This window comes from Thermobia domestica, chromosome 1 (genome assembly GCF_964235325.1).
Source record: "Thermobia domestica chromosome 1, izTheDome1.hap1.1, whole genome shotgun sequence".
Taxonomy (NCBI): Eukaryota; Metazoa; Arthropoda; class Insecta; order Zygentoma; family Lepismatidae; genus Thermobia; species Thermobia domestica.
Window position 1 is genome coordinate 333,405,049 of NC_137454.1, and position 14,968 is coordinate 333,420,016.

The window sequence follows — 14,968 nt, forward strand, 5'->3', positions numbered from 1 at the left end:
TCAAGTTCCATGTGTTAAAAATAAGTAAGATATCAAATCCCACATGCTGAAAATAATTGGTATATCAAGTCCCATGTGTTGAAAATAAATGGATATCAAATCCCACGTGTTGAAAATAAATGGTATATCAAGTCCCACGTGTTAAAAGTAAATGGTATATCAAGTTCCACGTGTTGAAAATAAATGGCATATAATCTCACGTGTTGAAAATAAATGGTATATCAAGTCCCACGTGTTGAAAATAAATGGTACATCAAATCCCACGTGTTGAAAATAAATGGTATATCAAATCCCACGTGTTGAAAATAAAGGTATACCAAGTCTCATGTGTTGAAAATAAATGGTATATCAAGTCCAACGAGTTGAAAATAAATGAAGTCCCACATGTCAAAGTTAATGGCAATACTTTGAACTTAACCGACAGAAAGTAGTGTCTAGACTGATTTATTATTATTATTATTATTATTATTATTATTATTATTATTATTATTATTATTATTATTATTATTAGCGATAGTATCAATTTTGGTGTAGGTTCTGAATGTCAATGGGTAAATATGAAATGTTTGTTTCAAACTATCGTTGACCACAGAGACAAGACAAGACAGAATTTTCGTAACGAGAAAAGTTAGTACAGGCTTCTTCGAAAAGAAAAATACACAAGGAAAGACATCACTTTAAAGATACATTTTCGAAATGAGACAGTGTTAACTCTAGTGTCATAAACAATCATATTTAAAAACATTTTATAGTTGCTAAAATGCATCCTTTGCTCTAAAAATGACGATGAAAATGTAATAAGAGTAATATATTAACAGGTACAAAATCTGTAAAATTGAAAGCATTGCCTCCTTTTCATATTCCTTTGAAAATATTATCCAAGATTTTGATAATCTCAGGCAGTCTCACACCCACTCAATTTGGAAATGAAATGAAATCTTTGAGTTTTACGTCCCACGGTTATGCCGGTTAGGCTAAAGGAGACGGTGATAATGAGAGATGAGTGAAATGGTGGAATGAAGAAAGTGGGAGGAAACGGGAGTACCCCGAGAAAACCCACGAGCACGGTGTTTGTCCACCACAAAGTTCACTTGGCGGGGGCTGGGATCGAACCCGGGACCCCAAGCACCAGAGGTGAACGCTCTACCACTGAGCCACCGCGCCCCCCCCCCTCCACTCAATTTGGATTACTGAGACTGTCGTAGAACAGAAAATAACTATAGACCAGGACTATTAGTACATCTATGTAACATGAATGAAATCTCATGTATGCCATGTGAAAAAACTGGAAGTATTGTTACATGTAGGAAAAAGAAGAAAGAAATTTTTGTGAAATTGCATTAATCAACCCGAAAGTTTTTTTATGTATTACATGTTACATGGGTACATATATGTATTAATCTTTCCTGGCTTTATATATATGTCGTTTCAAAACAACACCGACAACGTGATTCCTGACACCAAGAGAAGACAACAATTATAAACCAACCTGGATGCACAAATCCTTCCTTTCGGAGTTATAGGTTGAGGAAAACATGAAAAATGAACTTTAGAGGTCCATAGCTCCAAACTATGGGACTCATCGTAGTCGGGTCAGGACTTGACTTAGGAACTAGTACGTACCCTATCTAAAAATTCATGTTTCAGAATTTTAAGGTACTCACACATTTTTTATAGTGGGAGTTTGTCTACGAGCATATACTTTGAAGTACTCACCAACTACTTCTATAAAAATTATTGCGGAAGTACCGAAGGATTCTGAAACATGGATATTTGGATAGGGCACTTAGGGGAGTTCCTAAGTGAAGTCTTAATTCGAGTACGATAGGTCCCATGGTTTTGGAACTATAAACCTTTAAAGTTTTTTTTAATGTTTTTGGCAGCCTATAACTCCAAAAAGGAAGCATTTGTGTACCCCTTGTCTTACCTTGGTGTCAGGAATCACCTCCCAAACGTTGTCGGTGTTGCTTTGAAACACCTATCTATAAGTTCTTTGGTGTGTACACCACGTGAAGGAATTTGCTATATATGGCATATTTTCTTAATAAAGATTTAAACCGGAAGTGGTAGTAGACTTCCACCTCTTCTGGGTTTAGTAGAAAGATTACAGTGAAGATGGAAGATACTCTTGCGATGCTTGATTCAATATAGAAAACCGCTTCTCGCTATCCATAACTTTTTTTTTTTTTTTTAACTCTATACAGATCAACGTTAAAACAGGAAGCGCTTGATTTCTGTCACTTTCGGTTTGAATAGAAGGTTAAAAGAACATGTGGTACCTATTCTTAGAACAATAAACTGATTCCCGCAAACCGCTTCTCGCTCTCTCTTATCGTTTTGGTCTATATAGATCAATATTAAAAAAGGAAGTTGCAGTAAATTGCAATCACTTTTAGTTCTAGTAGAGGGTTAAGAATGGAGATGAAACGTATCATGAGACGCTTAATCGATTGGAAGAAAGAGCTTCTCGCTATCTTTTTTTTTAAAAAAAAATCATTTTTACATGTTAAATTTAAGGTTTCTATTGCCATTTATACGTAGTAAGTTTGGGTAAGTCATTCTCAACAAAGAAATTAGATTATTTCCTTCTTTCGCACTTCACTTCACAACATTTCGTATTAATTCCACTATTCGCGAATTCCTTACACAGGTCAATCGTCAGATGCAAAGTTCGAGTTCACACAGAGGTCAGAGTCAAATAGGGAAAATGCATTTGGCTTGTCCTGCCTCCCAGTCCATTTCTTTCAAACTTAAAAAAAAAAAAAAGTCTTATATAAAACGGAGATCATGGCCTTTGGCAATAATTCACAGGAACCACCCTCTAACATTTCCCTTCTTTCACATACGGAACACACAGAGGGAATAGAGAGAGAGAGATTTCTTTGCTCTTGGACTCTTATTTCCGGAAGGTGGTAAGTGGTTTGCGAACTTCTCTGGCGTTCCGGGCAGTTAACCTTTTGAGAGAGCAAAAGATTTTTTTTTTTTTTTTTTTTTAATCATTGTGTTGGGGTGAGTTTATCAGCAACTGCACACAGGCTCAGCACTTAGAATACGACTCTATATTTTGTCCATTTTCCTTTTCATTACCGATGCGAAAAAAACTACGCACACAGAAGAATGTCCGATAAAAAAAATAACATGGTAAATTTAGCTATTTAACGAAATTATAGATGCTTTTTAAGGAATTTAGTTAACCATAACTCCTTTATATAGTTACCCTGTTGTCCATATGCCCATCCGCCCGAGAAACAAAAAAAAAAAAAAAAAAAAAAATCAAGAAGTATTTCATGGATCACCATTAATTCTAGAATTCAATTAGAATTGCAAAAATAAAGTTGGAAAACACGCTGGCCCTACGTAGTTTGAAGTATATGTTTGCCAACCAACAATTTATCGTCATTTAGCCAATAATTTCATTGGCTTAAGGGGGGCTAGTTGTCTCCATGGTTAGGTATTAAGAATTGCAAAAATAAAGTTAAAAGATAAGTTTGGCTTACGTAGTTTAAAGTATTTGTGTTGGCCAACCAATAATTTGCCCTCATATAGCTAATAATTTCAATAAACTCTTGGTGGGATAGTTGTCCGTATGATTAGGAATTAAAGAGTTGAAAAATAAATTTTAAAAATATGTTGGCCCTACGTAGTTTAAAGTAAATTCAGTCAACTTGAATCTCCGAATCTAGGCACTTCTCACTTGTAAGCAACATAGTGTAAAATAAACTTTTCACTTGTTTCGATGTAAAACAAGTTGACCAAACTTTACATTTAAAAAAATACCCAATTTTTATTCAATACAACGTCGGGTTTGTCCTATGCTTAACAGGCTTAATCACTGCGAAATTAAAATACCCCTAATTTCACAGTATAATTATGTAATATCTTCAAAAAGATAATCGAAATGTGGAACAAGAGCGCGCTAGATAATGTTATTTTACATGAGGTACCGTTATCACACGAGTCACCTAGTAGCTTTCAGTTTGCGGCCATTTAGAAACACGAAAATAAATGCCGATTTTCTAAATGGCTGAAAATCAAAAGCAGATAAATGAGTTGTGATAACGGTATCACAGGTCAAATAATATTGTCTAGCAAGCTTTTGTTCCGCTTTTCGATTATCTTTTATCTATTTGAAGATATCCCATAAATCTTGTAAAATTAGCGGTATTTTAATTTCACCGTGGTGAGGCCTCTTAAGGGTTGTTTTCATTACTTGACAAAATAGAGTATCTTGCGAGCCCCTCATGTTACAAAGATGAAACTTTGTAAATAAACTCCTTATCATTGGTAAAAGCGAGGAGGAATGCCGTCCCCCCACCTATACCGTCCCCCTACCTTTTCAGAACTACTTTACCCCTGCTCCTTATTAATAATAATTGAACATGTAACTCACAATTTCATAAAAATCCACTTCTAAGTGTGCATTTTCTGTAACATTTCAACATATAAAAGAAAAACCAAATATACATTTGAAATATTTTCCATAAACTTGTTCTTGCCGTGCGAAGAACGGGCATTTCAGCTGGTCATTAATCCATAGAGTTAACTGGGGAGTTTTTTGTTTCTATGGCAACGAACCTTAGTGTTCCTTAAAAGAAAGAGTTAATTACGTATTTCTCGGAATTAATTTCATTAAATAACAATACATAAAGCGTAATATAACACTAAGAGCTCTCTCTCTATCACAAAAACACAAATGTTTTGATACATGCAATAACATATAGAGAAAGTTCTTTATAAAAGCTGCCACGTCACTTGTAATCTACGTCAAAGTTTGCGAAATAAATTAACTATGGATTTTGGAAAGTTTTTGTTAGAAATAATAAAAAATCCTTTCTGCAAAAGCTGTCGATATTCAAGGTAAGTTATTGAAATGGTGAAGTTGCAGAACTTTGGGTTTTGGCGGCATAACTTAAGTAAACAGTTTTGACAGAGTCCGTTGAAAACTTCCGAAAACAAAAGACTTAGACATTCTCTCTTCTTAAAAAATGCCCTCTTTTGTACCCCTCACTTCTCTCTTTTTTTTCACCATCTACTAGAAATCTCTTGTTTTCTCGAGCACCAATAGTTACATTCTATTGGCCCTGCTGGCTTCTCGCCATGTTTCTTCTTCTGAACGAAATCATTTTGAACAAGCTGATGTTTGCCACATCAACTCAAGAACAGGAAACTGTCAATCAAATATTTCACTAGAAGAAATTATTTGGCATACCTTAAAAGTGAAGTTAAAATAGTTATAATGCTTTCCACCTTCTAATCTACACGCGAAACTGAATTTTATTTTATTCAATATTTTTTCTTTCTTTATCGTTATATTGATTCTTTCTGTTTAAAGTCACATATGAAATTAATATATATATATAGGGTCTATATATATATATATATATATATATATATATATATATATATATATATATATATATATATATATATATATATATATATATATATACAAATTGCTTTTTCTCAGTTGCAAGTGAACAACGAATTTTTGAGTTGAGTTGATTTTAGTTTAGCGTCCCTTTCAGCAGCGAGGCTATATGAGACGTGGACCTACTGCTTAACGTGGAATCCGAACCACATGAGCTCCCGCCGGGAATCGAACCCGGGTCTCCCACGCCATAGGCGCGTATGCTAACCACTTAGCCACGGAGGAGCTCAACAACGAATTTTTCTCGTATCTATAGAGGATGGACAATTTATCTGGAACATCTGTGATAACGGAGAAACCAAAATCGGAAGAAAAGCGAAACTTTGCATGAAAGAACTATAAGGAGGGAGATATTGTCTTACGTATTAAGCAACACCACCCAGTGAACAGTGTTGCCATCCCAATATAAAGTTATATTTTTTTCAAATAGCACTACGTGAGATTATTACATATTTCAAATCAAAATGTCAAACAAAAACTTAAAATACCATTTGTATTATTCAGTATTCCAAACTAAGGATGTTACAGTATCACAAACACCAAAAGTTTGGAAGCCTCTGTCACACATACTGCACAACGGAGATAGACAAGACACTGTACATCGAAAATATCTTAGCGTTGGACACTGTTGTCATGGTATGACTTACTTTGAAAGAATAGCAACGAAGTTACAAGGGCTGGAAAATTTGAATTTTTTCAAAAGCTTTATTTCGAAAAATGCTTAGATAAGTATCATACCTAGTTACTTCGGTGGTTTGCAATGGATGTGTAAATTATTTTGCCGTTTACAGCACTTCGATATCTCAACCCGTTTCAAAAATATGATAAACATTGCCTAAGTCTGCAACACTGCTTAAACCATGTAATTGCGAGAACTTGTTGTAATTACAGTTACTAAAATTTATTCCTGCTATGCTATAAAAGAGCAGGAAAACCACAATAATTTTAAATAAAGATATGATACTTACCTAAGCATATTTTCGAAATAAAACCTTTCGAAAAATTACATTTTCAAGCCCTTGTAACTTCGTTGCCATTCATTCGAAATAAGGCACCATGACAATAGTATTCAACGCTAAGGTACTTCCGATGTGCATTGTCTTGTCCATCTCCGTTGTGCTGTATGTGTGATAGAGGCTTCCAAACTTTGAATGTTTGAGATACTATACCATTCTTAGTTTGCAACACCGAATAATAAATGTAATATTTTAAGTTTTCGTTTCACATCCTAATTTCAAATATGTAATAATTTGACGTAGTGCCAACTGAAAAAATGGCAACACTGTTCACTGGGGGGGTGACTTGTTGTTTAATACAAAAAACGATGTCCCCTTCTTTATGATTGTTTCGTACAAAGTTTCGCTTTCCTCCTTCCTTTGGTTTCTTTGTTATCACGGATGTTCCAGATAAATTGTCCATCCTATATATGCATACCCTATACACTTAATAAACTGTAAAGCAGTGCTATTCAACCTTTTTTTTCGCATACCCCTAGACACAGTTCGCCATCCAATTATGTACCCCTGAAGCTGTTTAAAAGAAATTAAATCGAAATGAACTTATTAAACTTAATACACATCTCCTGTTGATTAAAAAGCGGGACAAATAGAGACACAATAAAAGGATAATCAGTGTGCCAATCAAAAGACTATTTACAGGAGGATAAAGTGCACATCCGAAAAAAAAATAACATGGGAAATTTCAAAACATGGGAGACATTTAGTTCTACTGAGAGGAATTTCTCCTCATTCTACGTGGTAATTCGCACACTGAGGACAATGTTCAACTTCAAAAACTAAAAGTAACTTTAGAACTTGCTACATGTATTTCCTCCATCTATGATGATCATTCAATAAGTATTGGAAACATGTTTATTTTAGGATCACGTACTCCCAGAAACATCTTCGCGTACCCCCGGTTGAATAGCACTGCAGTGTAAAAAGTTAGATTTAAATCGTTACGTGTGGAATTTTGGAGAGAAGTCGCAGGCTTTTTTCGTAAAATTTGTTTGAAAATAGAGACAGAAATGCAAAGATAATATAATAATAATAATAATAATAATAATAATAATAATAATAATAATAATAATAATAATAATAATAATAATAATAATAATAATAATAATAATAGAAAAACCGTCTTGTCGTTCAACGTCTTCTACCCATCGCAACACGTAATCTAAGTGTAAAGAACAATTGATAGAGCATATATACCAGGTATATCAAAAGTTCGGGGGAATAGGCAAACTCCTTTATGAATCAAGATACGAAAAATTGGAAAAAAAAGTTGTTTTCAATCTCCAATGTTGGAATTTTTAGAATCATGATAGTCATTTGTTCTCCACACTGCTGGGCGCTACAAGTTAAATTGAAAACAACGTTGCCAGTTCAGTAGACTCTTAGATCCTCATCATACCAACAATACAGCATTGTTGCGAAACGGATTTTTGGTATTCTAGGTTTCCCTCTCACAACAACATAGACGTTCCAGGTTTGTTTGTTTTTCTTTTTCTTTTTCTTTTTTTTTTTTTTTGCGTGCCCCTACCTCCCGTTCGATCAGCTTCCTGAACTGGGAACGTTTTGTCTTCATTTAATATACAGCACCTTAATGGAGTTTAAACGACCGACACGATTGAAAAAATTCCATTTTAGGCTGTAAACTATCTATTTCTAACAACTTCCTTATCTTTTTATTTTTCATATGTTTACTATGTTTCATATGTTTGCTGCGTTTCATAAGTTTACTATGTTTCATATGTTTACTCACAACGAAGTTAGCTTATGGCTCCTAACTTTTGATACCCCGGTATATAATATATCCTATCCGCTAGGATTTAGTATAACCAAATCCAAAGCGTATATATACGATATCTGCACTTCAACAATAATCTTTTTGCGGGCTGTATACGGCCTTAACACTTAAGGAAATAATATTACTAAGTTTCATTATTCTTCGAAACTTCCGAATGAAGATCTCCTTGAGGTTAAAACTGGAGAGTAGAGAGTTGATTCATTCCTATTAAAAAGCATGACGTTAACTTTCCTTTTTAAAAAAATAACGCAGAATTTTTTTTATTCAACATGATGTGTAGTTTCTCCTATGCTTAAGGGTTATTTTTTATTGTTTAGAGAGTGGCTCAGTGCCAGAGCGCCTACCTCTACTGCGAGGGATCCCTGTTTCGATTCCCGGCCAAGCAAGTTTGTGGTGGACAACATTGGGTCCAAGGACTTCTCAAAATACTCTCCTTTCCCCCCATGTTCTCATTCCACCAAATTCTTCCAACATTATTCACCTCCCTTAATTATTCATCTCGCCCTAAAAGATTCCTATATTCCTTGGAGTTGAAATTGGTCACGGGCACTGTTTATACGACATTTAATAAAGTCATATTGGTTAAAATTCAAATTTTATTCCTACAACCTAAAGGAAGAAAGCTTAGCTAACACACTAAGAAGTTTTTCTTTAGCTTGTGGGAGACCCGGGTTCGATTTCCGGCGGGAGCTCATGTAGCTCGAATCCCACATTAAACTGTAAATCCCAAATTGATTAAGCTGTAGATCCACGTCTAATATTCACAGATCATTTAGTGAAAAAAATAATCAATTTTCAGTTATATGACCTCCCTCAAGAGCCACCACTACGAACAAGGAGTAAATTCTCAATTTTTTTTTTAAAAAAGAACACTCTTTCGTTCGCTTCCATTATGCACAGTATCACTAGATTAAACATTTCATTAAAGGAAGAAAATGTTTGAAATCTAAGTATTTAAAAAAAGAGAAATGTTGAGAGAGACGGAAAAGTCAATTTAATTATCAAATTAATCTGCTCTTCTAAAATTATTAAGCTAATACTATAGGTCTGTTGAACTTTCTCCATTGGTAATGCAATGTCATTTGAAGTTGATTAAAAGAAGTGGGAAAAATCCACACTCTATCAGAATTAGTTTAAAAGCATTTTGGTCCAAGTCTATCTGAATTCTATTTACTTTCCTTGTTTTTTCACAGTAATATTAGTAGCAATATTGATAGGTATAAAAAGCAATTACTTCATTCCCTTGGTGAAACTATATTACGCCAAAGGAAAGCATTTTTTAATAAGATCGGATTGAATTTTTCAATCACAGCTATTTGCAAATTGTCAGTCTCTTAATCTCATTCTTAACCTCCACCTCACTCGATGTTCAGCGTCAACCTCATAAAGCTGTCGCCCTCCCCGGTAGTCTAGTAGCTATCGCGCGCGTCTTTGATGCAGGAGGTCCTGGGTTTGATTCCCAATGGGAAGAGCATTGAAATTTGAACGCAAGCCCCGTATATTAGATAATCTGAAGGACATTATTTGTCAACAAATCATCCAAATGACAGAAGCTTGAAAGAAAATGAAAACGAAATCTCTCAACTTAACGTCCCACGTTATGTCCTATAAGCTAAGGGAGACGATGATTAAGGAAAGTTAAATGATCATAGAAAATTTAGTGGAATGAGATGTGGGAGAAAACGGGAGTAAAGCGAGAATAATTCACGGAAACGATATTGTCCGCCACAAATTTACTTGGCCGGGGATTGAACGAGGGACCCTACGCACCAGAGATAATCAGACTGCATCAGATAATTAGAGTTCTGTATCAGAGCACAATGTGAATGTAGTAACAGACAGATCTAAATATAATTATTAGTTTTAGAATGTTTGTTTCCACTGTATTATCACTCAGCCTAAGAGTTGCAGAAATAGTGACTGGATGGACTCTTTTTCTCTTTCCGTTTTTTTAGAATTAGCAACTTCTGGGACTGAATAGACTTTTTTCTCCTCCCAGTTTTTAGACTTAGTGAATCTCTAAGACTGGATTGACTCTTTTCTCCTGTTTCTTAGACTTAGTGAATCTCTAAGACTGGATTGACTCTTTTCTCCTCTTGTTTTTTAGATTTAGTGACCTCTAGGACTGGATTGACTCTTTTCTCCTTTCTTTTTCCGTCCTTTCTTTCGCCCGTTTCCTTGATACTAAAATTGTTATTGTGTTGAATAACATTATTAACTTATTCAACCTTGAAATACACGCTAATATTTTAAATTGATTTAATAACATAAACACACACATTTTACAAGGCTACAGCCTCATATAAAATGATAATGATTTTGTTTGTGATCATATCACAGAAAAATGACTCCTCAACTATTTGAAATGAACTTTCGAATATGGTTAACCTCTATATCGAACTAGGATTTTATCATTTTACTTTGATTAGAATGCGCATCCTAAAAGGAGAAAAGGGGGGTTCAAAACGTATGCCAATCATGTAATTCCGTATATGAACTACTCATTAAATTAACTAAATACGTGTCCTAGCGACTTTAAAAATTCTGAAAGGGGGCAATTTGTATAGTTTCTTTTTTCTCATTCAAATCGATACTACAACGAGAAAACGGCAGAACCATTTGAAATAAATTTTATGAACATATTCAGCATTAAGTCCAGCTGGGTTTTTGCTTCATTTCCATTCAATGCACATCCTAAAGAATGCTGGGATGGAGGTTCGAATATAACTTTCATATATTTTTCATAAATCTATTCTTCCCGTGCGAAGAACGGGTACCGTAGCTAGTTACTAGTAAAATGTTTAGGAACATATATGTGAACGTGCTTTACAAATAACTGAATCAAAAACTTTCTTACCTGATGGCCATACTCTTGGCTTTCAAGTGGTGCCATCTTTGGTTCATTTCATCCAATCGCCGCTGCAACATAACAGCGTCATCCTGACTCGCTAGACTGCTCAACAGCTTTCGACCAGTGCCATTTAGGGAGGCGAACACATCTTTGTGGCTCTCAATTTCCGCCTGCAGATCCTGTGAGAAAGACAAATTCATCACATAAGACATTTGCTTTAAAAGTCTGAATTTCGTCAGTACCACAATTAAATAAAAGTATGCGAAATTTGAAATGGATAATGTATACTTTAAACGTCATTTTGAAATTTAAATCCATTGTTTTAAAATAGGAAAGTACTGTTCCAGTTTTTCTTGAATTAAAAGGGATTAGGGGATGTTTCTGTTCTTCTTCACTGGTTACTTATAGACAATCATTTTAATATTAAGGATATTGTATATAACAATAGCATAATAATAAGTCAATAATCTTATTGGTAAGGTCCTTTAATTATAATCCTTGAATTTTTAGCACGCCGACTGCTTTATGCAGGAACGAAACCATTCGCATAAAGTGAAATTCATGAGGTTTTTCAGTCAAAATTCAACAGTGATTACTAGAGATCGGATGTTAGGCAAAATACCTATTTCTTACCGTTATAAGTATGATAAAAATAAATATGCTGAAGTTTCATCAAAATTTAATTTGCCTATTTTCTTCTACATTGCCTAAATGCCAAATATTGCCTATTTCGTGTATTTTCTTCAATAGCAGGACTTCATTCGAATAACTACGCATATCTCTTCTTTCAAAAAAGGTTGCAGTTGCTTCCTAGAAATTTGAAAATAACAGAAACAAACATGGTCCATTATCATATGATTACATTACTTGTTTTAATGCATATATTCTGTTTACTCAGGAGAGCTGTAGCACCTTTACAGCTTTCCCGGACGCTACGCCTCTGATGACACTACTCTGAAATATAAAATTCAGCGGACAGCCTTCAAAAAGAAACTCGACCGAAACCTGAAAAAGACACTAAACCTCATTTATACACCAACAATGTACGCTGAGAACATTTAATTAAATAGCTCGATTGTACAGAATACACAGATCACATATATAAAACATAGCTATTCAAAATAATAAGCTTTCTTTTTTCCGGTATTTTGAAATTACGTGAAAAAAAAAACTTTTGAAAAAAAGCAAATAGAATTTGTCCCCTTATAGCTGGAGAGAGGAGGAGGATCACATTCGTGCATCTATTCAGAATGTAAGCCAGAATATACTATTAGGTCTTGCAATAGGGAGCGAGCTATTCAACGTCCGGTAATTAGCACCATGTACAGACTCATATAGCTACACACACACACACTTACGTAGGCACTGTTACGTACATACAAGACACAAGGCTTGGCTTGGTTTCGATGTAACTATTTGCAAGGCTTTTTGTAGGATGCTTTTTACGCGAGAATAGACGGCTGCAACGTGCAACAACCAAGCAATGTAGATTATTTCGCGGTTGAGCAATTAAACCGAGTTATACGTACTCTTCCCCTTGCCATACTTTAAACGGGTCTTTTCGCTCTGCGTGCGCGTGAGAGAAAGAGAAGCAAATAGCAAAATCTCGGCAAAACACTTCGGACGCCCTTAAATCACATTACAAGCCAACGCATAAGCGATACACTCACACAGCAACGGAGCTACAACGTGTAAAAATTTAGCTGGTAACGTTTAATGAGTATTTTAAGTGTTCATTTTAAGTTACAAGAGAAATACAAGGAAAACAGAATAAAAAGATAACCAATGCTGTTCTGTGTGACCGATTAAATTATGACCGTAAGATTACGTAATCCGTAGGATTTCTCGATGACACTAATTGTCGTTTGCGGATTACGACCATATTTGCGGTTCAAGGGATTGCTGTAGGGAAAAGTATTAGCTCTGCGAGTTTCTATTACACTGCCAAATAATTCCATTTGACCGCACTGCTGTCTATTCTATATACCCTGCTCTCCAAACCACAGAGACCACTAAAATTTGTAATTATACCTTATGCGAAAATACAAAACAGTAAAAATTTTAAAGTTGTCACATAAAGGCCCATTTCTTTTTAAAATTTATCTTCTAACATTCATTAAATCAAAACTATTCTTTTAAAAATATTAAAATTTAATTCCTGTGATGCAGTTAATGAAGTAACTTTGAATAAAAGATTAATATTAGATATTCATGCAATACATACAATTTTGCAATCAGTTTCGCATAAACTCTGTTTTGCAACAGCACATCTTAAGATTTTCTTTTCTGGTGAAAGTAGCATGAAAATTGTCTTTTAAATAAGTCAACAGAGGTTCTGAAAATTCGCTAAGTATTATTAAATACAATTTATTAAATAACAACAAAAAAAAGTCGATTCACAACGTTTACAATGTTGACTTAAACAAAATTTTACAGTAATTCTGAAAGATTTGGATTGGATGTATAACATTTAGAATTTCACTACCAAACCATGCCGAAATAATGTGTAAAGTTATTAGAAATCGTGTGAAATAATAATAATAAACAACTTTACACGTTTCAATATAACCGTAAAACAGCCTATCTTTTCAACATTTCGAGATCTTAGTATTCCGTAACGTGTAGAGTACGTTCCAATAGGGGGCGTGGACATGTTATTTTTAGCTGAGAAAGACACCATTATATATTTATTCCATATAGAGAAGGGGCAATTTGTATGCCAAAATACCCTGTATTCAACTGACAAGAAGCTTTGAATTTATTTTGTATTGGCCTGAAAATATTCCGCACTCCGGAAAAAGATAAGAAGAATGCCCGATTATAAAATTCTCACTTAAAATTCGAAGGAGACTAAATTCAAGGGGGAAAAATAGTTATTTTATTTTTACTATGTAACATGTATGTCTAGAGTTTAGAAAACAATCTACGTTCTACAAGAACTCAATGTTATGTGGGATGGTAGGATATTATTTTTTTTTCCACTAGAGGAATTTACATCTTGTGAAGATACGGCAAATGAATCGAACTTGTCCATGAATCCTATATTGAAAACTAAAGTAAAATTTATTTCTCTTGCTCTGTTCATAGCATATGGTAAATGTGAAGCGCAGGGATCCAAAATAAGAAAACATCATAATTTTAAATAGTATGCAATATTACGGAATGTTATTTTTAAAAAATGTACGGGCTCAAATTTTAGCCGCACCTTAACTTTTCATAGTTGAAATTTGAACTAATTTGTGACGTCTCAACATGATTACGTATTTTACACAGAAATATTACTCAATAAAATGGCAAGGGCTTTGGACATAACATGTTTATATTATAAGAAAGGAATTATGAACTTCACGTACGTCATAACTAGGGCTCGAATGTTTGGTGTTCCAACAAATCACAGAATTTGGAGGAAGTTGTTGCAACAATGTTTTAAAATTAGTAAATGACTTTTGGGATTCCATATTCGAAATTTATGTGCACCAAAAAGAATCTTCACCCTATCAAGAAATTATTACCAAATTTTAAGTTTTCATTAGTTATCCGTATATATTGTAACGATGTAGGGCTCAGTTTCTTCTCGTTCTCCGCCAATTATTAACGACAAAATATATTCTTATTTAAAATAGTCACAAAATGGAAAAGATATCAAAACGTAAGCTCAGGAATGAATGAAGTAGAGAAATGAAAAAGTTCCCCTGCCCTGTCTTAGATTCCGGAAAATTTAAATATTTGCTGAAATTATGAAATTCAGCTAATCCTACTAAAGTGAGTAATATTTACAAATTATCTTTCGTAAAATGAAAGCGCTTGAGTCAATGTTAGAAATAAATCTTACGCTCCTTTTCAAAGTATAAAGCATTCCTGACAAAGAAAGAAAATAT

At 34.2% G+C, this 14,968-nt stretch overlaps 1 protein-coding gene across 8 annotated transcripts in view; it reads right to left on the reverse strand.

Moving 5' to 3' along the window:
• Dys (Dystrophin) overlaps positions 1-14,968 on the reverse strand; it is a 1,830,839-nt gene that overhangs the window by 181,703 nt on the left and 1,634,168 nt on the right. For all 8 annotated transcript variants that reach the window (XM_081729421.1, XM_081729456.1, XM_081729463.1 and 5 more), the window contains one exon: positions 11,097-11,269. In XM_081729421.1, the coding sequence (XP_081585547.1) occupies positions 11,097-11,269 (173 nt within the window). The remainder of the gene's footprint in view (positions 1-11,096; positions 11,270-14,968) is intronic.